At 50.9% G+C, this 24,215-nt stretch overlaps 1 protein-coding gene across 1 annotated transcript in view; it reads right to left on the reverse strand.

The window, feature by feature from the left end:
* Positions 1 to 1,081: 1,081 nt before the first annotated feature.
* The window catches only part of KIF1C (kinesin family member 1C), a 28,018-nt gene continuing 4,884 nt past the window's right edge, over positions 1,082 to 24,215 (reverse strand). The window contains exons 8-23 of the mRNA XM_012460547.3: positions 24,024 to 24,135; positions 22,913 to 22,990; positions 22,682 to 22,747; positions 22,522 to 22,597; positions 21,941 to 22,019; positions 21,582 to 21,727; positions 19,796 to 19,962; positions 19,556 to 19,635; positions 19,356 to 19,431; positions 14,048 to 14,127; positions 13,115 to 13,209; positions 8,098 to 8,181; positions 7,505 to 7,691; positions 7,302 to 7,374; positions 4,425 to 5,042; positions 1,082 to 2,298 (exon numbers count right to left, since the gene is read on the reverse strand). Coding sequence (XP_012315970.2) covers positions 1,615 to 2,298; positions 4,425 to 5,042; positions 7,302 to 7,374; positions 7,505 to 7,691; positions 8,098 to 8,181; positions 13,115 to 13,209; positions 14,048 to 14,127; positions 19,356 to 19,431; positions 19,556 to 19,635; positions 19,796 to 19,962; positions 21,582 to 21,727; positions 21,941 to 22,019; positions 22,522 to 22,597; positions 22,682 to 22,747; positions 22,913 to 22,990; positions 24,024 to 24,135 — 2,701 coding nt within the window. The 3' untranslated portion in view covers positions 1,082 to 1,614. The remainder of the gene's footprint in view (positions 2,299 to 4,424; positions 5,043 to 7,301; positions 7,375 to 7,504; positions 7,692 to 8,097; positions 8,182 to 13,114; positions 13,210 to 14,047; positions 14,128 to 19,355; positions 19,432 to 19,555; positions 19,636 to 19,795; positions 19,963 to 21,581; positions 21,728 to 21,940; positions 22,020 to 22,521; positions 22,598 to 22,681; positions 22,748 to 22,912; positions 22,991 to 24,023; positions 24,136 to 24,215) is intronic.

Raw genomic sequence — 24,215 nt, forward strand, 5'->3', positions numbered from 1 at the left:
CCATCCTGGTCAACATGGTGAAACCCCGTCTCTACTAAAAATACAAAAAACTAGCTGGGCATGGTGGTGCGTGCCTGTAATCCCAGCTACTCAGGAGGCTGAGGCAGGAGAATTGCCTGAACCCAGGAGGCAAAGGTTGTGGTGAGCCGAGATCGCGCCATTGCACTCCAGCCTGGGTAACAAGAGCGAAACTCTGTCTCAAAAAAACAAACAAAAAAAAAAAAAAACAAGCAGGCAACAAACAGTCTTAATACAAATTGTAACCTGCCAAAAGGCAGGTAACACAACCAGGATGAAAACAATCAGGTAGATGCAGTAAGCTTACCCAACTCCCAAGTAGCCAGTTTGCTATCAGGAGCAACTGGCTACTTGGGAGACCTTTCAAACAAGTTAGGTGACTTAACAAGGTGGAATTCCTCTGTATCCCACAAATCCTTCTGTATCTTGTCAGCAACAGCCAGTTAAGCACTGACAGGCTGGCAGTCCCTCTACCTCCCCTCCCATCCCCCTTCTGTACTTTGTTCATAACAGACAGTGCTGTCAGTGGCACAAACTGAGACACTGGGTAAGCAAAAATGAAAGCAGTGGAGGCCAGGCACGGTGGCTCACACCTGTAATCCCAGCACTTTGGGAGGCCAAGGTGGGCAGATCACTTGTTAGGAGTTCAAGACCAGCCTGGCCAACATGGAGAAACCCCATCTCTACTAAAAATACAAAAATGAGCCAGGTGTGGTGGTGCATGCCTGTAATCCCAGCTGCTCGGGAGGCTGAGGCAGAATTGCTTGAACCCAGGAGGCAGAGGTTGTAGTGAGTCAAGACTGCACCACTGTACTCCAACTAGGGAGCAAGATTCTGTCCAAAAAAAAAAAAAAAAAAAAGCAGGGGAAACAGAAAGACTGGGCTGTGCACCCTGGAGGAGGAGACAGGAGGTTGAATTTCAGGAAGATAGGATGGAAACATTCTCATATCCCGATTTGGGTGGTATTGCATGGCACACACATGTAAACTTTCACTGATAAGTATGTGTAAGACCTGTGCCACCTACATCTCCATGAAAACCCAAAACAAACAGGCCACAAGCTCCCTGTTTGCTATCCTTTATTAAAGGGCCCACGTTCTCATGGGACTCCAGCCAAACCAGTCAGGTCCCCCAAATATAGCAGGAGGCCTGGAAGGGGAGGGGAGTGACTTATGATCCTACCATGCCTCCCTAGAAACAGAAACCACCACAGACAGGGGCTGGGGAGAACTCGCCTCACTCTCAGTCTTCTCCCCCTTTCCCCTACTTGAAAAGAAAGTCAAACATTGGCTATGCAACCCCCCAGCCCCCCACCCCACCCATAGCAGCATTTGTGGGACCCACCCCCTGGCAAGGGGTGGCCCCAAGGCAGCTTCCTATCTCTCCCTTCACTTTGGTTTGCTCCTGGCAACTCCATGCCCCTTCCTTTCCTCAGCCTCCGGCTCAGTCTCCACTTGTCTCCCATCACCTACTCGGACCTTCTCTCTCATCTCCTGGGCCTCCCTGCCCCAGTGCTTCTGGGGAAGCAGCGTCTTGGGCATCTTCCCTTCTCCTAGCAAGGGGCCCCACCAGGACCTCTGCCCAGGATGTGGGACTCACACAGCCGCCCCACTCTCCTTGAGGTCAGGGGCAGAGCGCTGCCGTCTCATTCGTGGGGGAGTAGTGTATGGTGGGTAGCGGGGCCCTGGGGGCCGCTGGGCTGGGTAGGGTTGGGGCGGCTGGGGATAAGAGTTGTGCTTTTTGGGCTGGAAGTGCTGGGGTTCAGACTGTGCAGAACCCGCTCCTCGGGATCGGCCCCCTCCATCCAGGGAGTTCCTGCGGTGATGGTGGGACCTTCTGGGACTCGGAGGCCTGCGGGCAGGGGTGGCTGGAGGGGGAGTGACCTCCTCAGGGGGTTGGGGTGGAGCTGGAGCCTCCCCGCTCCCCATCCCTGGCCAGAACTCCCGGTGCTGGGGGTTGCTCTTGAAGGGGAAGCGCAGCTTGCAGTCGTGAGGGGGCACAAAGCGGGCTGGAGGCCTGCGCAGCCCCCCGCCCCGGCCCCCAGAGCCCTGCAGTCCCTGCAGCCGTAGCTGCTCCTGCTTGAGCCAGCGAAGACGACCACGACGGAAGGCAGGGTCCTCCTCCATGAGCCGTGATACCCGCTCCCAGCTTGAAAGTGGTGGTGAGGGGGGCTGGGCTGACGGCATGCGGTCACTGGGGGCTGCCTCCTCTGCTGCCTCTGATCCTTCAGGCGGGGCCCAGGGGACCTCACCACCTTCTTCCTTCTCATCCTCATGATCCTGGGAGGGAGTGAGAGAAAAGAAGGGACGTAAGGAGAACTGAATCCTGAGGACATGTGGATTCAAGAGGGACCTGGAATGGCTGGATGTCAAGGGTCTGGAGAAAAGCCTGGAGATAAGGAAGCTAGAAAAGTAGTGGAATAGGAGCATGGGCTTGAGAAGGTCTGAGCTCAGTCCTGGGCCGGCCACTTCCCAGCTATGTGACTGGGTCTTTGGCTTGTAACCTCTCAGTGCCTCAGTTTCTGCATCTGTAAGATGGCATCAATAATAGTACCTGGTGTTTAGGGTTGTTCTAAGAAATTAGTATTTCAGATGGAGAAGAACAGAGCAGGAAAGGAAGAAACAAAGCCAGCTCAGAGGTGGCTACAAAAGATTCACGAGAGGTCTTCCTGCCGCCCAAGATGCCGAAAGGAAAGAAGGCCCAGGGGAAGAAGGTGGCTCCGGCCCCTGCTGTCGTGAAGAAGCAGGAGGCCAAGAAAGTGGCGAATCCCGTGCTGGAAAAAAGGCCGAAGAATTTTGGCATTGGACAGGACATCCAACCGAAAAGAGACCTCACCCGGTTTGTGAAATGGCCCCGCTGTATCAGGTTGCAGCGGCAGAGAGCCATCCTTTATAAGAGGCTGAAAGTGCCTCCTGCCATTAACCAGTTCACCCAGGCCCTGGACCGCCAAACAGCCATTGAGCTGCTAAAGCTGGCCCAGAAATATCGGCCTGAAACACAACAAGAGAAGAAGCAGAGGCTGTTGGCCCGGGCCGAGAAGAAAGCTGCTGACAAAGGGGACGTCCCCACTAAGAGACCACCTGTCCTTCGAGCAGGAGTTAACACCATCACTGCCTTGGTGGAGAACAAGAAGGCTCAGCTGGTGGTGATTGCCCATGACACGGATCCCATTGAGCTGGCTGTCTTCTTGCCTGCCCTGTGTCGGAAAACGGGAGTCCCTTACTGTATTATCAAGGGGAAGGCAAGACTGGGACGTCTAGTCCACAGGAAGACCTGCACCACTGTCGCATTCACCCAGGTTAATGCGGAAGACAAAGGTGCTTTGGCTAAGCTGGTGGAAGCTATCAGGACAAATTACAGTGAGAGATATGATGAGATCCGCCGCTAATGAGGTGGCAATGTCCTGGGTCCCAAGTCTGTGGCTCGCATCGCCAAGCCTCGAAAAAGCAAAGGCTAAAGAACTTGAAACTGAATGGGGTGAAATGTACACTGTAGAGTTTTCTGGAAATAAAAATAATTTAAACGATTAAAAAAAAAAAAAGATTCATGAGAAGACACCATTTCAGTAAAGACCTGAAGTGAGGGGCAATCTCTATGGTTATTTGAGGGAAAAGCATTCTAGGCAGAGGGAAGAGCAGGTGCAAAGGTCCTGAGGCCACCAAGTTCAAGGAACAGCAAGGAAGCCAGTGAGGCTGGAGTGGTATGGAGGAGCTGAATTCAGAGAGGTAAGCCTTCAGTTGCCATGACTGACGGTTGGTCCCCATTAGAAAGCTGGAACAGCAAAAATTTTGTCAGCTGATTAAGTAACCCCAATGGCCTGCACAAATGTCTGGCACACAGTAGGAAATCAACTATTTATTTGTTAAGCAAATACATGCAAAACAGGAATAGGTGATAAGACGACCACCCACAGGGCTGCTGTGAAGATTAAACAGGACCACAGACAGAAAGCACTTGGCACAGCAGCTCCACAGAGTAAATGACCAACAAGAAGGGAGAGGGGGAGGCAGGTGGAGATAAGAAGACATATGGGTGACACTCTTAAAGCACTAACTTAAAACTGTACACTTCATATCAATGGGTCTTAGACTTCGCTGTACTTCAGAAACACCCAGAGCTTATTATAAATGCAGAATGGTCCTCAAAGACGTGGATTCAGTAGGTTTGGGGTAGAACCCAAGGAATCTGCATTTTTAATTAGCAGCCTGCTGGTGGTGACACATGTGGTTCATAAACGATACTGATAAAAACTGTGCTATACTTCAATGCAATTTTTTCCAGACTCAAGGGAAAGGAGGTTAGGCTCTGAGATGGGAGGGTCAGACTCCTAAAAGAAAGAGCTGAGGGAGGAGAGAAAGAGCTGAGGGAGGAGAGAATGGGAGAGAGAAGACAGAGCCAGGCATACCTGGGCCAGGGGGATGACCCTCTCCATGCGGAGCATGCGGTCCCGCAGGGCCTGCAGCTCTCGATCCTTGGTGCTGTTCTGCAGCTTCACCTCCTGCAGAATCCCCGTTAGCTTGTCGATGTGGGCCCGGAGGTCCTCCACCTCTGCCCCTCGAGCTCCCTCCTCGCTACCACCACCACTGCCAGCTCCACCTCCTTCCTCCTCGCCTACAGTGTCCCAGACATCCCGGGCCACAGCCCTCCAGGCATCTCCGGGGCCCTCAGGCTTGCCATAGGTGCGACACAGCTCCCGCATCTTGAGGGCGGCCAGGGCCTCAATCTCAGCCCGCCCATGGCGGAAGTCAGCCAAGGCCACCTCGTAGCAAATCTCCTTCACTGCCTGCATCTTCAGGTCAGCCATGGTGGCCCAGCGAGGGTCTTTGCCCTGAAGCCTCCGTCGCTGGGGGATCTGATAAACCCTGCGAGGGGCCCTGCGCTTGCCACTGCTGGGCAGACCACAGCGTTTGACAATGGTCTGGACCGTAGTGGGTGGCAGCTGCTCTCGCAAGGAGGAGATGAGCCGCCAGCTCTCTTCACAGGAGCGCTTGTCAGAGTCATCTCCGCTGTCCGAGTCCGCATACTGGAGCCACAGAGAGAAAACACTCATCAGGGAGCCTGGGTTCAAGTCCTGCTCCACCCCAACAGTGCAGCCTCAGGCAGACTACTTAACTCTGCTCCTCTACAACAGAGATAATGATGGTATCTACCTCCTAGACGCATTTGGAGTATTTAGAACCATGGCTGGGCCAGGCGCGGTGGCTCACGCCTATAATCCCAGCACTTTGGGAGGCCGAGAGGGGTGGATCACGAGGTCAAGAGATCGAGACCATCCTGGTCAACACGGTGAAACCCCGTCTCCACTAAAAATACAAAAATTAGCTGGGCATAGTGGCGCACACCTGTAGTCCCAGCTACTCGGGAGGCTGAGGCAGGAGAATTGCTTGAACCCAGGAGATGGAGGTTGCGGTGAGCCGAGATCGTGCCATTGCACTCCAGCTTGGGTAACAAGAGCGAAACTCCGTCTCAACAAAAAAAAAAGAAAAAAAAGAACCATGGCTGGCACCGAGAAAGTTACCATAAGTATTGGCTGTAGCTAATCAAGTGTGGAACTTTGTGCAAGACTTAAAAGACCATTTAGGGTTTGGTGGCTTGTGCCTGTAATCCCAGGACTTTGGAAGGACAAGGATCGCTTGAGCCCAGGAGCTGATGACCAGCCTGGGCAATGTAGTGAGGCCCCTATCTCTATAAAAAATAAAAAATTTAGCCAGGCATGGAAGCGCACACTTGTGATCCCAGCTACTCAGGAGGTTGAGGTGGGAGGATTGCTTGAACCCAAGGAGTTTGAGGCTGCACTGAGCTATGATCAGGCCACTGCACTCCGGCCAGGGTGACAGAGCAAGATACTGTTTTAAAAACAAAACAGAAAGTCCATTTGACCCATTTATGCCTAGTGTTCCATTATTGGAACGCTAAGGAGCCTGCCACTACGTTCCATTATTGGAACGGTAAGCATGTGGGAGTTATTTATGTCCTACTGCTCAAGGTCATCACCAAAGTCTGATTTTTAGCTCATATAAAAATTTAAAAAATTGCAACCTCTGGCATAAATGGATTGAAGAACAATCTTGGCCAAGCACAGTGGCTCATGCCTGAAATCCCAGCACTTTGGGAAGCTGAGGGGGGGCGGATCACCTGAGGTCAGGAGTTCCAGACCAACCTGGTCAACATGGTGAAACCCCGTCTTGCTTCCAGAAGACCCAGCTTGCTTCTAGTATAGCCTTCCCTCATCTCCACCATGTGCCCACTGGTATGGTGGCCCATCTGAGTGACAGATACTCCTGCAAGCCAGTTTTCCAGCCACCAGTAGGATGACTGTATGTGCCATCATATGGTAATTCTGGTATAAATCTAACTTGGGCACAACAAATGCTATTTGTCATTTTTAAACTGAATCAGAAAGAAACTTATAAATTTAAGATGATTTATTTGAAAGTGCTTTGTATAAAAAAGCATACGATAAAAGGAATCAAAATTAATAAAATGTTTGTTGATCTTTAAAAAAAAAAAAAAAAGAAACCTCCTTTGTAAAAATACAAAAACTAGCTGGACGTGGTGGCAGGCTCCTGTAATCCCAGCTACTGGGGAGGCATGAGAATTGCTTGAACCAAGGAGGCAGAGGCTACAGTGAGCTGAGATCGTGCCATCACTTTCCAGCTTGGACAACAGAGGGAGATTCCGTCTCAAAAAAAAAAAAAAAGAGGCTGGGCATGATGGCTCAAGCCTGTAATCCCAGCACTTTGGGAGGCTGAAGCAGGCAGATCACGAGGTCAAGAGATCGAGACCATGGTGAAACCCCGTCTCTACTAAAAAAATACAAAAATTAGCTGGGCGTGGTGGCGCGCACCTGTGGTCCCAGCTACTCAGGAGGCTGAGGCAGGAGAATTGCTTGAACCCAGGAAATGGAGGTTGCAATGAGCCAAGATCACGCCACTGTACTCCAGCCTGGCACCTGGCAACAGAGTGAGACTCTGTCCCAAAAAAAAAAAAGAAGAACAATCTTAATAGCAACACAGGTGATAATTGGATATGGTGAAAATCAAAAACTTGGCATGTTCAACTAGAGTATGGGAAGTTCTGGTCAACTGGAGGAATCTTCCTTCCTTCCTCACAATGGATTCCTCCAGCAGTCACATCTCTCTCCTGGCTTTTTCCTCTCTGACCCTTCCCCTTATCCCCATGCCCACTTCCCACTCTGGCTCAGGCAGTGAGCACTGCACTCGGACTCAGGCTTGCTGCTCATCTGCCCATCAGCCCATCCCCAGTCCCTGCTTCCCCTCACCAGTCGCTGCTGCTCCAGCAGAAGATCGGCTTCTTCCTTTTCTTTCCGGTACTGATTCTCCAGATCCTGCAGCCTGGGATTGAGCCGGGAGGGAAGGAAGAGCAACTTCAGTGGGGTATCTAACAAGAGGAGGACATTGGGGTGCAGAGGCCCAGGAAGGACAGCCTAGAGGGCCATGGGGGATGTGGGTAACCCCCTCGTACCTCTTCTCCATCTCTAGCTTGATGTCGATGCCTTGCTGCTCCAGCAGTTCCTTCTGGGCAAAGTTCCAGTCGACTGGCTCAGAGGGCGGTCCTGGGGGCGGAGGGACCCCTCGTTCCCGTTCCAGCCTCGCCTGCTCCGGGTGATTGAAGCGGAAAACGTGGTTCTTGCCCATCACAATTCTATTCCCTGGAGATGGGAGGAGGGAAAAGTAAACGTGCTCCCCAACAACAAACCCATCCCTACACCCAAGGCATAGAGAATCTGGCCCCGGGGGTTGTGACACCCTCTCTTCCATCACCCCAAGTCTGAGGGCAGCCAGAGCCTATGCTCCCCTGGCTGACACCCAGGGACCAACCCCATTCCTGCCAGCGAAAGGGAATTGCAAGAGCTGGGCATCCATTTCCTATTCCCTGGGGCAGCAAGAGAAACCAAGACCTGACTCCTTTACCTTCACTTCCCAGTTCCTTCTTTATATCCTCATGCTATTTCTGATTTCAGGGTCCTCCTCTAGGATGCACCCAGAAGGCCCTCCCTTGAGACTTCCTACACACAGCTACGCCCCAGAACCCTCACTCTGCAACACATTATCTACCTGACTTCAGCACCAGCGGCTCCATCACAAGCTTCCCATTCACATATGTCTCAGCTCCTTCACAAGGCTCCAGAGTGACCACCACTGAACAGAAGGGCAGAACAAAGGGAAAGATTAGATCTTGGAGGAAGGTGGGTCATAGTCAGATTCCCACCTTGCCTTAACCCGAAAAACCACACATGCACCACCAGTCCCACCCCCAGTACCTGTGGGGGGTGCCATGGCCCCTCTGGTGGCAGGCAGCACGGGAAAGGAAGAGCAGAAGGAGGGTTAGAGCCCCAACTACAATTCCCAGAAGCCTCTGCAGTGGCTCCTGACTCACCCACCTCTACCCTCCCCAGCAGCAGCTTAGAAAACCAGTAATTCTCAAAAGGATTAATTCTTCATGTTTAACTGATGAGAGGTCCTATCATTTCTGCCTTCCAGATATCCATTCCTACCTTTCCCACTGACATTATCCCTGGTGGGGCCTGGATTCCTCCAGCAGGCTTCAAGCCCAGCTCTCTGCCTCATGCATCTTGCAAACTGTCATCTGACTCATCTTCTCAGACCACAGCTGACATATGACAAGAGAAAGTCAACCCAACCCAAACATCCATCAAGCTGCTCCTCAGTACAAATCACTGAGTCTGCCCGTTTCTGGGGACATGAAGATGCACAAGGCAGCTCCCTGCCCTAGAGGAGCAGTGGCTATTGCCACAGAGGAACCCTGGTATCCCAAAGGCCCAGGCTCTGCATCTCCTTAGCTAGGGATGCTGAACAAGTCAATATAACTTCTGTGTCAGTCTATAAAATGGGATAGGCCGGGTGCAGTGGCTCACGCCTGTAATCCCAGCACTTTGGGAGGCCAAAGCAGGTGGATCACAAGGTCGGGGGTTCAAGACCAGCCTGGCCAAGATGGTGAAACCTGTCTCTACCAAAAACTACAAATATTAGCTGAGTGTGGTGCTGTGTGCCTGTAATTCCAGCTACTCAGGAGGCTGAGGCAGGAGAATCACTTGAACCCCAGCAGCAGAGGTTGCAGTAAGCCAAGATCGCGCCACTGCACTCCAACGGGGGCGACAGAGTGAGACTCTGTCTCAAAAAAAAATAAAAAATAAAAAAGATGGGATAATGAAATCTTCCTTTAAAGAGTGGTTAGAAGACCCAAATAAGTAAACCATAAAATAACATGCAAACATGAGTTTTATTATTATAATACTAAAAGTAATAGAGAAACAGAGAGACTGGGATGAACTATATAACATCAGGCAAGGACAGGGACAAATGATGTTGCTGGGAGAACAAGGAGAGCAGAGGACTCAGCTTAGGGGCAGAGGAAGGGAAACGAGCCAGTGCAAAGGGAGACTTAGAAGAGAATGGGCAGAGACAGCCAAGGGCATCACGGGAGTCAGGGAACAGCAGCAGCAGAAGTGGACAGCAAGAAGGGATGCAGGGTGTGTAGAGCGGGATGCCATCTATCCCCACCTTTACTTCATTTCCCACCATGACCCAAAATTCATCTATTGATTCAAACCCAAATATATCACACTCCTACTACCTTCTAGACACTATTTTATTAGGCCTTAGAAATACAGTGGTGATATAAAACAAAACATCCCTGCTTTTATAGAGCTTACTTCTGGCTGGTAAGACAGACAATAAACAAGATAATCAAAAGTATTTCATTGTGATGGATGCAATTTATTTATCTATTTACTTTGAGATGGAGTCTCGCTCTTGTTGCCCAGGTTGGAGACAGGAGAATTGCTTGAACCCGGGAGGCAGAGGTTGCAGTGAGCCGAGATTGCACCACTGCACTCCAGCCTGGTGAAAAGTGAGACTCTGTCTCCAAAAAAAAAAAAAAAGAAAGAAAGAAAGAAAGAGATTCTCCTGCCTCAGCCTCCCGAGTAGCTGGGATTACAGTTGTGTGCCACCATGCCCAGCTAATTTTTGTATTTTTAAGTAGGGGTTTTTTTAACATGGGATTTCACCATCTTGGCCAGGCTGTTCGAACTCCTGACCTCGTGATCTGCCCGCCTCAGCCTCCCAAAGTGCTGGGAATACAGGTGTACAGCCCAACCTCTGGCTGGGTCTTAAATCTGCTGTTAAGAACCAAGACCCACAGGGACTAAACCATCACAATCTGCACCCTTTGCAACACAGAAACATTGGCTGCCTTTACTGTGACTTATGTCACAGTCTTGCACACATGTGTCATCTCCCCACAATCTGAGCTCCTTGCTGTTGGGCTCGCTCTGCTGAAGTATATTTTTGGTGACTTGTATGGCTTTCACATCTCCCCCAGAAAATGGCTTGAGGCAGCCACACAACAGGAACTTGGCAATAACTCACGGGGCTGAATTGATTCAACAGTTTTCAACCCAAAATGCTGGAAACATTTGCTGTCACTGAGGACTTGAATCAGACCAGAACAACTACCTTAATCTGCTGACCCTGAACCAAATGGAAACCCAAAAGGTTTGTCTTTTTTTTTTCCTTTTTTTGGAGACAGAGTCTCACTCTGTTGAGACTAGCCTGGCCAATGTGGTGAAATCCCATCTCTGCTAAAAATACAAAAATTAGCCAGATGTGGTGGTATGTGTCTATAATCCCAGCTACTAGGGAGGCTGAGGCAGGAGAATTGCTTGAACCTGGGAGGCGGAGGTTGCAGTGAGCTGAGATCACGCCATTGCACTCCAGCCTGGGCGACAAAAGCAAAACTCCATCTCAAAAAACAAAATGTGTTGACCATACCCACCCCAGGTCCCTTGTCCCCTGGAAGGTGTTAGGCTAAGCATTCCTAGGTCTCTGAGGCACAATGCATACACCAGGTCCAAGCTGACAGATAGCATATGTGTACCATGTTCTGCCTCCCTGCCCAACTCATTTTCACAGAGCGTGACTTCATTGAGCTTATGTGAACCCAAATCATTCTATTTTTTTTTAAGTGTCAGAACTAAAACAAACTGGTAACCTCAAAAATACACCTCGGCAGGTACAGTCACCCACACCTGTAATCCCAACACATTAGAAATCTGAGGCAAGTGGATCACTTGAGCCCAGGAGTTGCGAGACTAGCCTGGGACACATAATGAGATAGTGTTCCTCTTTTTTTATATATAAAAATTTAAAATTAAAAAAAATGGCTGGGCGCAGTGGCTCACATCTGTAATCCCAGCACTTTGGGAGGCCAAGGTGGGCAGATCACGAGGTCAGGAGTTCAAGACCAGCCTGACCAACATGGTGAAACCCTGTCCCTACTAAAAATACAAAAATTAGCTGGCCGTGGTGGCACACGCCTGTAATCCCAGCTACTTGGGAGGCTGAGACAGGAGAATTGCTTGAACCCGGGAGGTGGAGGTTGCAGTGAGCCGAAATTGTGCCACTGCACTCTAGCCTGGGGGACAGAGTGAGACTCTGTCTCAAAAAAAAAAAAAAAAAAAAAAAAAAAAAAAAAAAAACCCACACTACTACTACTAATAATTAAAAAATGGGCTGGGTACGGTGGCTCACGCCTGATCTCAGCACTTTATGAGGCCGAGGCGGGAGGATCACTTGAGCTCAGGAGTGTGAGACCAGTCCAGACACCATGGTGAAGCCCTATCACTACAAAAAAATACAAAAATTAGGCGTGGTGGCGCTCGCCAGTGGTCCCAGGTACTTGAAAGGCTGAGGTGGGAAGACCACTTGAGGTGGGAGGATCACTTGAGCCTGGGAGATTAAGACTGCAGTGAGCAGTGATTATGCCACTTTACTCCACCCTGAGTGACACAGTGAGACCCTATCTCAAAAAAGTAATAAATAACAATAATAATACACCTTAAACCTCATGAGTATTGTTTTATTAATATGTCAGGCTATTGACTTTACCCTTAGAGTTTGTGATTCTTAAAAGCTTTTGCTGCTATGGCCATATAAGGGCTAAAGCCTGGAAGTTTCAAACCAAAGGGGCGCATGGCCCCTTAACTCTCAGAAACCTTGGCAGTCAGCCCCACGAGGTGGCTCACACCTGCAATCCTAGCACTTTGGGAGGCAGAGGGGGGCGGATCACCTGAAGCCAGGAGTTTGAGACCAGCCTGGCCAACATGGTGAAACATAGTCTCTACTAAAAATACAAAATTAGCCAGGTGTGGTGGCACACTCCTATAATTCCAGCTACTCAGGAGGCTGAGGCAGGAGAATCACTTCAATCCAGGAGGCGGAGGCTGCAGTGACGGGAGATCATGCCACTGCACTCCAGCCTGGGCAACAAGAGTGAGATTCTGTTTCAAAAAAAAAAAGGCTGGACACAGTGACTCACACCTGTAATCCCAGCATTTTGGGAGGCCAAGGCAGGTGGATCACAAGGTCAGGAGATAGAGACCATCCTGGCCAACATGGTAAAACCCAGTCTCTACTAAAAATACAAAAATTAGCTGGGCAGGGTGGCATGCACCTGTAGTCCCAGCTATTTGGGAGGCTGAGGCAGCAGAATCATTTGAACCAGGGAGGCAGAGGTTGTGGTGAGCCAAGAGCACACCACTGCACTCCAGCCTGGGCAACAGAGCAGACTATGTCTCAAAAAACAAACAAACAAACAAATAAACAAAATAAATAAATAAATAAAAGAAAAAGAAAAAACAAAAAAAGAAACCTCTGTAGTCATAACTGGATAGAAGCAGGTTTTCTACAGGGAAAGTTCAGATATTCAAATACAGGTTTTCATTTAAAAAGGACCAGAGTGCTAGTTTTGTCTAACAAGATCAAGAAGGGCAGGATCTCGTCAGCAAAATCCCACCCTCTGGCTCACCAGTGTTCCATTTCTGCTTTGGGACCCTCACCAGTCCCTGACCACACAGTAGTCTGCCCTCTCAGGGTGGGTGCAGAGGGCCAGGCCTGTGATAGTCCTCAATTTATACTCATGAGTCCGAAGCCCCTCTGAGGACAAGGCTACCACTCCTCTTTATATGGCCGCACTCCCTAGTGCCCATCTCAGGCCTCTGTGTTTCGTGTCTGGAGTGGAACATGGGGCCTCTCTTACCCCCTCAGCCATTACCTTCTCCATCTGGTTGGGGGATGCTCCGGAACAGACAGTGTTGCTCCCGAATGAACTGTCCAGTCAGCTTGATGTCCATATCTACCTGGCCGACCCTGGGGAAGCAATGGCCAACATTCCTGAGCATGTGTCAGACTTTAACCAAGCCCCTCCTGAACACCAGTTTATCCAACTCAATAAGCCAAGCAAATTATTCCCCATTTCACAGATGAGGAAGCAGAGGCTCCGGGAGGTGAAATGGCTTGCCCAGGGTCATTCAGGTGGGCAGTGGTGAAGCTCAGATCTGAGTCCAGGTGTGCCTGACTCTGAAGCCATGCTCTTAGGCACCATGTTATACAGCAAAGGGGAAAAGCAAATCTGGGAGAAATGGGCACCCTCAGCCACAGGTCTCCACCCTCCTTAAGGCTGATGATCCTGAGAGCTCACTCCCTATCCACGATGATTACCAAAGATAGCCACAAATGCCCATGGTGGGAGGGAAAGGGCACCCTCACCCCTTTAGGGGAGGCATCGACCCCCAGGACTTGTTAATACCAGCCCAAGGAGCCACTTGCCCTTAGCTACCCAGCCCTCAACAGCACAGACCAGGTCATGTTTCCCTGCTCCCGCCCCTAGGGAAGGCCCCACCAAGGGATGCCAAGGCATTGGCATCAGGGGCTAAGAATGTGGGGGTCTACATTTCCTAACTCTCCTGCCCCAGTAAACAAAGATCTCTCACCCTAACCAAACTGGCAGATGAAGGCGAGACAGCCACTGAGGAGGCAGGCTCAGCAACTTCTCTTGAAGCTGGGAGGGCATGCAGGGCTGTGGAGGTGGCTGTTTAGAGAGATCTGAGGTGTCTCCAGGAACCACCAGGGAAGGGAGTCACCAATGTGGCCAATCTCTGCAGCCACACCCCAAAAGCAGAGGCCACCCCTGCTGGGTACACGCTACCTGGTGACGCCATCTTTGATGTGGTAGAGCAGACACTCAGACATCAGAGGGTCTTCGTTCAGGTTCACCAGGTGGGGAGTCTAAGGTGGGAGAGAAGGATGGTTGGGGGAGCCATCCAGGGGTGCCATGGAAAGGAAGGAAGGAAGGGGTGGGAGGAGACACCCCTCCAGGCCTGGCACTGCCAGCTGTGCCCCCTCACTCTGGAGAGCTCTTACGCCCTCTGTACTCCTCCCATCGTCATCCCTCCACCCTGAGGATCATTAGGTTCTTTGGTTCCCACTTCTCACACCAACTGCCTTTGGGACAGCCTGATCCACCCTCTCTTCACGCAAGGGTCCTAAAAAATTGCCCCACTCATCCAGCTACGTCCAGGTCTGCAACCCTTCCCAAGGCCTGTCTCTTCAGAAGCACTTTAACCTGCCAGGCTCCCTGACCAAAAGCCCCGGACACCCCTGCATTCTCTTCTTCCCTATATTCCTCTGTCCCAGGTCCCATCTTTTCTTTCCTCAAAATGTAATGTGCAAATTCTGGAGAGTAAGTGGGGAGACTGAGTGAGCACACTGGTACTCCCCACCTTTCATCAACCTTGAATTTCTTACACACATGAATTACTTTCACAATTAAAAAATAAAAAGTGTCACTTCAACTTAAAAGCAAATGGAACCAACATGTTTCTTGTCAGTCTCCCTGACTCTTCCCCAATGACTACCCCTTCCCCTCAAGCCTGGGTCCCTGCAGCAGCTGCCTGGGGCTGTCCCTGCCTGAAGTCCCCAACCAAGTCCATCCTGAATACCTGAGTGATTGCTATGCTCCTTTGTGCTAAAAACCCAGCCCACTCCCTTCTCCTGACTTGTTTCTGTTACAACAGCCCTACCCTCCATGGGCAGTACTCTGGGCAGCACACAGGCCTTGCTGCCTCTATACCCCCATTCATGCCAGCTGCTGCCTGTGCCTCGACACCTGTATACCCCTGGGCACCACCCTGCCCCAGGCCCACCTGCCTTCCTGCCACCCCTCGGGTCTCCCAGCTTCCTGCCCACACCTAGCGATGGCCATGTCCTTGCTGAGACCTCTCCAGCTGGAACCCCAGGCCCACTGGACTTGAGTCTGCTTTTTACCCTGGCATCCCTGGGGCCTCCTCCATGTCCAGGCTCCAGTCCACCTGTCCAAGCCCCCCTCCCAGGCCTCTCTCCCAGGCTCTGTACTTCCACTCAGAGGACCCCCAAGCACTCACTCCAAAGCAGGCCTCCTGCATCCGACGGCCCCCACAACAGCCCCCGCTCCCGCTCCACCCCCACCAGCCAAAATCATTCACTTCCTTCCCATTCCTCCCAGTCTGTCTTAAATGTGACTTCCTCCAGGAATTTTTCCTAAGCCTTCTATCAGAACACAAGACCTCCTGCCTCTGCTCCAGAAGGATTTACTATGGCCTTTCTACCTTGCCCTGGTGAAGCGCTAGGCGAGGTTCAGAGATGAGTCAAGCCCAGGCACTGCTGTCCAGTCAGTCAGGAAATCAAAGTCAGCTAGGGGATGTGAGGCTTGGTGTGGAATCACTGTTACAAGCGGGAAATGGATGCTTCACGGAGGAGTTTCTGATTTTCTCATGCCCTTCCTTAAGTTCATTTGTTCATTCATTCCCAGGGGGTTGAGTGCCCCTGTGTTCTAGGAGGGACTCAAAGGCAAAGATGAATAAAGTGAAGAACTCTGGGATTCCAAAGGGATCAGAAGGACTTAATGGGAAGGGCAACATGGAAGCTGGCCTTTAAGAAAGAGGAGGGTGTGTACACACACCAGGAAGAGCGCTCCAGGTGAAAGGAGCCTGCACAGAAGCACAGAGGCAGAAAAGCACAGGGTACGGAAGGGAAACAGCACGTAGCTGAACCCCTATTTCTCTGGGAGCCACCTGAACAGTCAGAGCCCAAGGCTGTGTCCCCCACGGGTATCTGTATATCTGTTCATCCACCCCTCACCCAAGTGCTCCAAGGACCACTCCTGCAACACTTCTCTTGAGGGACACCCATGCTTCTCCCTACACCGCAGTGTCAGGCCGGCTCTGGGACTGGCAAACATTATGGGCTCCAGAAGCAGAAGGCAATCTATCCCTGGGGAGAGGGAAGACTATTTGGGGCAGTGCTTTTCAACTTTTTGTTCAACCCTATAACTCTTTGTTCCAAGCGAAACCTTCTTTAGAAGCCCAGGACATCAAGCAGATTAGCAAGGAGCTGCTCAGGCCCAGGCTGGGGGTGGGAGCCCCAGGGTCTAGTCTTGTCCCTCCCCCCTCAACCCTGAGAAGGAAGTTCAGAGCTACGTTTGAATACTACTGATTTAAGCAGTGCTTAGCCCCAGTGGTGGGGATCCCAGCGAGAGGGGGCTCCCTCCAAGACAAACTGTAGTTTTCTCCTCTGGGGCCCAACCATTCCCTGTTGGAGCTACCCCCACCAAACCCATTTCCCCATGTATCTAACAGTTCTCTGGCTTCAGACCACATGGCTTTTAAACATGAGAATATGTTCACCCTCACCACCCTGAGAAAAACGTAAAAGTGAACTACCCTAAGACACCTCTTCACCAATCACACCGGCAAAGATAAAAGTCTCATTAAGCCAGTATGTGGAAAAGGGTGAGGGGAAATAACCTTTCTTGCATGCTATTGTTGGGAGTATACACTGGTATCGTTATAATCTTCAGAGGGCACTTTCGCAATATAGATTAAAATTTTAAATGGCTACCATTTGACCCAAAATCTCCACTTCTAGGAATCTCTCTACAGATAACACTCATTTGTAAGACTATGCATGGTAGCCTTGTTTGTATCATCAAGGAATAGGAAAGAATCTGAATGTCTGTCAGTGGGAAGCTGGTTAAATTACCCTACATCAACACAACAGAATACCCTGACACCGTGAAAAAAATAAAGGAATCTTTAAAATAAGGTACAGAGGCCAAGTGCTGTAGCTCACAGCTGTAATCTTAGCACTTTGGGAGGCCAAGGCAGGCACATCATTTGAGGCCAGGAGTTTGAGACCAGCTTGGCCAACATGGCGAAACACTGTCTCTACTAAAATACAAAAATTAGCCCAGCATGGTGGCAGGCACCTGTAATCCCAGCTACTCAGGAGGCTGAGGCATGAGAATCACTTGAACCCGGGAGGCAGAGTTTGTACTGAGCTGAGAATGTGCCACTGCACTCCAGCCTGGGCAACATAATGTGACTCTCTCTCAAAAAAATAAAATAAGGCCGGGCGCGGTGGCTCAAGCCTGTAATCCCAGCACTTTGGGAGGCCGAGGCGGGTGGATCACGAGGTCAAGAGATCGAGACCATCCTGGTCAACATGGTGAAACCCCGTCTCTACTAATACAAAAAATTAGCTGGGCATGGTGGCACGTGCCTGTAATCCCAGCTACTCAGGAGGCTGAGGCAGGAGAATTGCCTGAACCTGGGAGGCGGAGGTTGCGGTGAGCCGAGATCGCGCCATTGCACTCCAGACTGGGTAACGAGCGAAACTCCATCTCAAAAAAATAAATAAATAAATAAAATAAAATAAAATAAAATAAGGTATGCAACTACAACTATCAGAGAGAGAGGCTGTAAATGTGTGCAAATGTGTATAGCTCTATATAACACATGCCTGTAACATGTATTGTAACACCTTCTAGACACTATCTCTAGGAGAACACATTAAGACCTCATAATGGAGGCTGCCTCTGAGAGAGGAACTTAAGGGTGGGAAGGATGGAGACTTACTTTTTTTTTTTCTTTAACAAAATGTTGTAAACTGAGAGACTCATTTTTCACTGTATACACCTTTTAGAACTACTAGAATGTTCTCTCTGGTGTGTATTACCTTTATAAGAACAATTAATAATAAAACAAGATCCCCCTCCTTTGGTCTCCAGGCTTTGGCAGGTGGCGTATCTGCAAGCTGTCCAAGGAAGAAACATCCACCCCATCAGTCTCCACACTCCTTTCTGCTTTTTCTCCATCCTTGCAACCATGGTGGAAGCATCCCAGGTACAGGTAAAGGTGGCTGGAAGCCATGCTGAGAGGATCTGTAGCCCCTCTCTCCACCTAGATGTGGCTGGGTCCCAGAAGAGTCTGGCTCCCTCAGAAGGACTCCAAAGCCCAGGGTCCCCAGACCTAGGCAAGACCCCAGACAAGCAGCCTGGCCTGCTGCCCACAGCTCTCTCACTCCCTTGCTGTGGCTTGGGCCAGACAAGGCAAAACCCTTCTCTTTTCAGAAGAGGGGTTCAGTGATCCCTGCTTGCTTAGTCCCCTAGATGGACTTGACTTTACAAAAGAGAGAGGAGCCTCATTCTGGTAACCTATCACCTCTTCCAGGTAGCCCCTAGTGACTCTGTCTGGCCCAGAGCACAGTGTATCTGACTTAGGGCCTGATCCTCTGCTGCTTCACACTATGGTCCAGACAGGCTGGGCTGGTTCCCTGGTGGAACTGGAAGTTCCTGCTCTGCTCAAACTGGCCTCTGCCCATTCCTTCACTGGTATGCACTGGTACAGCAGTGCTGGCTGTCTACAGCCAGTGTCCCTTCTGATTGGTCAGTCCCTGTGCTGGCTGGTTATTCATATTTTGAGTATTATTCCTGCCTCCATCTGAGCCTGACCTCTCCTTGCCCTGCTCCTTCCTTCCTTTCAGCAAAGATTTATGAGGCACCTAAAATCTGGCAGCAGGTACGTGTCAGGCACTGGAGTGTCCCACTTAGACCAACATGTACCCCAGGCTGTTCAACCTCATGTTGTCCCTACTCCTCCATACCCTGCAAGTCCTGTCCATCTTTCAGGTTCCACTTTCCAAACTACCTTCTCCAGGAAACCAGTTGCGGCATAGCTCCAGGCCATACTGGTGCCTCCATCTATTAACCAACCCCTCGCTGTACTGGTACCCACTACCTTACAGCATAGTGCTTATGCCTCCTCTATTCCCTTTAGTCTTGTCTTCCCAAGTTATCCTTTTGAAAAACAGATTTCTTTAGTTGTTTTTTTGAGCACATGTAAAGAATATAAAACTCAAATGAGACAAAGGTATGTACAGTGTCTCAGTCTCTATCACAACCAACTTCCAATTTCCCAGGTCCTCTCCCTCTCTCCTGAGGCTATCAAATGGCTGGAGGGAGAAGGCAGGGATGACTAGACAATACAAAGAGAAGGTGGCAGGGGAGGGGACAGAAATGATGGAGGGACAAGCCAGGGACCTCAAAGGGAGAGATCGGAGATTCACTACCCTGCACCTGCTGCCTCTTCTCTAAGCATTCAGAGAGCGCTTTAGGCCTCCTCACCCGATTCCTCACTCACCTTCTTTGGAGAGAAGACGCCCACAGTTCCCCCATCCTCCCGGACGGCCACCCCCATCTCAGCCAGCAACGCTTCTCTGTGTGCAAAGGACAGGCAAATGTCGGTCTTACTTTCACTGCCCGTGACCTCCTTCCCTCTGGGGCCCAACCTCCACTGCTGCCCCCAACTCCTCCCAGGGCCCCAGCTGTCGGCCCTCACACCTCTCCATCCTCAGGGCTTCTGTCTTGCGTAGCTTCTCCTCCCACGTCTCATTCAGCTCAGCTATAATTTTCTCTGTCTCCTGGGGAAAAAGGGTGGGTAGGTTTCAGGATGGTCTGGGACAAGCATCTACCCTGGGGCCACTCTACTCCTAGAATTCCTTCTTTCTCAAGCTTGACTTTGGAGAAGTAAACTCCCAGCAACACCCAGACCCCTAGCCCTTGCCAGCTCCAGCTTCCCACCTGCAGCCTCTCCATGGCTTCTTCAGGCCCAATCTGGGGCTCCGTGTTGGGGGAGAATGACGGCTCCAGCTCCCCGTTATGTGTGGTGGGTGATGACAGTGACACCGGAGCGGGGGGAGACGATACAGCTGGCAGGGCACCTCCAACACTCCCTTCTGTCTTCAAGCCTGGGTGCGAGACAGAGGAAAAAGAATGAGGCTAAGGAAAGAAGAAGCAGATGAGAGACATCAAGGAGACCAAGAGTTTCACAGAGGACGAGTCTGTAAGGACTACAGAAGACAGCTGGTTAGCCTCCTACCAGACAGGGAGCCCTCCTACCACAGCCATGACAAATGGGTACCCAGTCTCTCTACTTGAACCCCAGGGGTGCAGAGCTCATTACTGAATGAGGCAGCCAGTCCTTTCCACTGTTAGATGACTTGCACCATCAGAAAATTCTTAGCTGGAGCTGGGCGCAGTGGTTCACATCTGTAATCCCAGCACTTTGGGAGGCCGAGATGGATGGAGAACCTGAGGTAGGAGTTTAAGACCAGCCTGGCCTACATGGCAAAACCCGGTCTCTATTCAAAATACAAAAATTAGCCGGGCATGGTTGTGCATGCCTGTAATCCCAGCTACTAAGGGGGCTGAAGCAAGAGGATCACTTGAACCTGGGAGGCGGAGGTTGCGGCGACCTATGAGATCATGCCACTGCACTCCAGCCTAGGCAACATAGTGAGACTCCGTCTCAAAAAAAAAAAAAAAAGAAAGAAAGAAAATACTTAGCTGGGCTGGACGCAGTAGCTCACACCTGTAATCCCAGCACTCTGGAAGGCCAAGAGGGCAGATCACCTGAGGTTAGGAGGAGTTCAAGACCAGCCTAGCCAACATGGTCTCTAGAAACCCCAGTCTCTATAAAAATACAAAAATTAGCCAGGTGAGGTGGCAGGTGCCTGTAATCCCAGCTACTCAGGAGGTTGAGGCAGGAGAATAATTTGAATCCAGGAGACGGAGGTTGCAGTGAACAGAGACTGCATCATTGCACTCCAACCAAGGAGACAAGAGTGAGACTCTGTCTCAATTAAAAAAAAAAAAAAAAAAAGGTAAGAATTCTTAGCTGTGTTGAGCTGAAACAGGCCCCACATCATGTGTACTAGTGTTTCTAGTTCTGCCCTTTGGGACAAAAGACCTTACTGCTTTCTCTTCTGCGAGACAATCCCTCAAATGTTGGAAGGCAAATATCCTATCTACATTATCCTTCTCTTCCCACTTACATTCCCCACACTGTGCCCCTTAGCACCCTATCCTCAATGGGATGATCTCAAGACTGAATGCAGGGTCCATTCCTGACCCAGTCAGCATGGATTATACATGCTCTCATTTGGACACTGTTTCCTATAAGTGAGGCTGAGTACGACATGTTAGAAACCACTCCACTGCGAACTGTTACACCATCATCCACTTTGACTCTGATATTTTACAAGAACGTCTGCCAACAGAGTTAGCCAGTAGCCTAGCCTCTTAACAATTTACTGTTTGACCCATAAGTACCTATTTCCTGTACCTGTCATTTTATTAGTTCCAGGAGGCTGACAAGTCCCTCTGGATCCTGACTCTCCCCGAGAGAATTAGTCCCTCCCAGCTCTGTCACATCTGAAGACATACGTCCCCTCTCCACATCTGTTTCCAAGTCACTGAGTCATAGTTCATGGTCCCTCTCTGGTTCCAGAAGTGGGCAAAGGCATGTGAGAAGAAGGATGGGGTGGGCCAAGGGGCATCCTGAGCTGCCTGTCCCTGGAACCCCTACCTTCCAGAGCAGAGGCTGACAGTCCCTGAGCCATCAGCAGCTCCCGCAGCCGGGCCACCTCCTCCTGTAGCTCCCTAATCAGTCGGGCATTGGGGTCCTCGTTGATGATGGCATTGCAGCGGATTTGCTTGGTGCGGTCAGCATACCTGGGTGAGGGAAGAGAAGGATCGGTGAGGCCTGGGTGCAGGGGACCCTTGGTCTGCTGCCTGTTTCTCCTTCTCCCTCTCCCAGGTCTCAAGATATTGTGGCAGGGTTCAGACATCTACCCCATCTCACTAGCAGGGTCCTAAGCAACTCGCCTCTGAACTCCTGGCACTCTTCCTGTTCTGCCCCATCCCTGCTACAGCCAGAAGCCCCACCTGAGGGTGCTGAGAGTCTCCTCATAATTGATGTCAGCAGGGCTCAGGGCTGCAATCATTGCTGTGCGTGAGTTCCCACCTATGAATGGAATGCAAGGAAAAGCTTTAGCTGAGGTAGGGGCTAAAAAAAGTCAGACTGGGTCATGGGGCCACGGCCTCACTGCTTAGGCAGGGGTCTGATAGGGTCACGGTCTGAGGTAAGGGAAGCTAAGAGTGTGGAACTGACCATGATATCTGGTTACAGGAGACAGTGAGGTCAGGGAGATACCAGGTATCTGCAGGATAGTCACAGAACCACGGGAGGGGGATGCAGTCAGCAGTGCAGCAGTGGGTATGGGATCTGGGATCTGGGATTAGGGATCAGGGAGGGTTCATGAGTAGCCAGGTAAGTGAGGCTTGGCAGGGAGGGTGCGGCCTTTATCTCAGCATCAGGAAATCTTCAAAGGATGTTTCCCTGGGTCAGAGGGAGAAGTGAGACAACAGGATTTGGGATTCTTGGCATGGCAAGGGGATCTGTCAGATGTATCAAAGGGGTTTGTGGGATATGTCAGGGTCAGCAGAGAGAGAGGAGAGGCCCTCACCCAAATTTTCCTTGAGCAGCCAGGTGAGCACAGAGTCCCTGTAGGGAATAAAATCCGACTTCCGCTTCTTTGATTGCTGGAGGATAAAAGAGGGAAGGAAGTTAGGGTGGGTCACCCCCACTTTCCCAAGCCCCTTCTCTTCCCAACACCCAGGTCTCACCATATCCGCAAGGGCTGAGATCACCTTCCCTAAAGTAGTCAGGGACTTATTGATGTTGGCGCCCTCCTAGAAAAGGATGAGGAATGTAGGGATGAGGCCCTCCTCTCTCAATCTGATCCACTTCCCCTTTGTATCTCCCCAACGAGAGTCCCAGGTTCCTCCGAATGGAGACCTCCACACACAGCCCACAACACTGCCCTCCAACCAACCAGCCCTCTGCAGCCCCCTCACCTTCAGGCGCATGCCCCGGGCCCCTGAGGAGTCAGCCCGCTCACTCCCAGCAAGGTCCACCAAACTGATCTTACTGACCTGGGGTCAAAGGAAACAGGCAGGAGACGAGGTAGGGTTGAGGGACGGGACAGGCAAATCAGGGGATCACCCAGCGGGAATGTGGGCAGCTGGCAAGGGCTGGAAAGAGCCAGGAGGGAGCAAGGGAGGAGGCCAGGGGAAATAGAATACACGACAACAGTGAGACGGTGGTTACTCACTCAATTACAAATAGCTACAAGTTCACTGCAGGCAGGGACAAGGGACACACAGGGGGATCCAAGCCCTGTCCTGGGTCTAGTAAAAAGAACAGCTGGGCAAAGTAGCTCACATCTGTAATCCCAGCACTTGGGAGGCTGAGGCAGGTGGATCACCTGAGGTCAGGAGTTCGAGACCAGTCTGGCTAACATGGCGAAACCCCATCTCTACTAAAAATACCAAAAAATTAGCCGAGCCTGGTGGCACATGCCTGTAATCCCAGCTACTCAGGAGGCTGAGGCTGGAGAATCACTTGAACCCAGAAGGTGGAGGATGCAGTGAGCCAAGATTGCACCACTTCATTCCAGGCTGGACAAGAGCGAGACTCTGTCTAAAAAAAACAAAAACAAAAATGGCTGGGTGCGGTGGCTCACGCCTGTAATCCCAGCACTTTGGGAGGCCGAAGCAGGCAGATCATGAGGTCAGGAAATCGAGGCCATCTGGCTAACAGAGTGAAACCCCATCTCTACTAAAAATACAAAAAATTAGCTGGGCATGGTGGCGTGTGCCTGTAATCCCAGCTACTTGGGAGGCTGAGGCAGGAGAATTGCTTGAACTTGGGAGGTGGAGGTTGCAGTAAGCCAAGATCACACTGCTGCACTCCAGCCTGGGTGACAGAGCGAGACACCATCTCAAAAAAAAAAAAAGGACAAACCAAACAAGTAAACAGTAGAAGAGGGGGACAGATTAATCTGGGTAGGGGGCGGTCATGGAAGTCTTAAGGAGGCACTCAACCCAGCATTGGCAGAGAGGGCCCAAGACCCTTCTACCATGTCACTGTTCCTGTTGCCAGGGGAGGCTGGCGGGGGCGTCCCACCTTCTCCGAGTCCAGCCCACTAAGCTGGTCATGGCAGCGCTGTGTGAAGACAATGGTGAAGACAGCATGGGAACGGCTGCTGGTCTCATTCATGTTGGTGGCAGCCACAGTCCTTGGGGGCAAAGGGAGCCGTCACTGGATTCTGCCTCTCACCTTCCCAGCCTTGGCTCCCTTGCCCTCCGCTCCGTCAGT

The sequence above is a fragment of the Aotus nancymaae genome, unplaced genomic scaffold, assembly GCF_030222135.1.
Source record: "Aotus nancymaae isolate 86718 unplaced genomic scaffold, 86718_ANA_hifiasm-v0.15.2.pri h1tg000072l, whole genome shotgun sequence".
NCBI classification, from domain to species: domain Eukaryota; kingdom Metazoa; phylum Chordata; class Mammalia; order Primates; family Aotidae; genus Aotus; species Aotus nancymaae.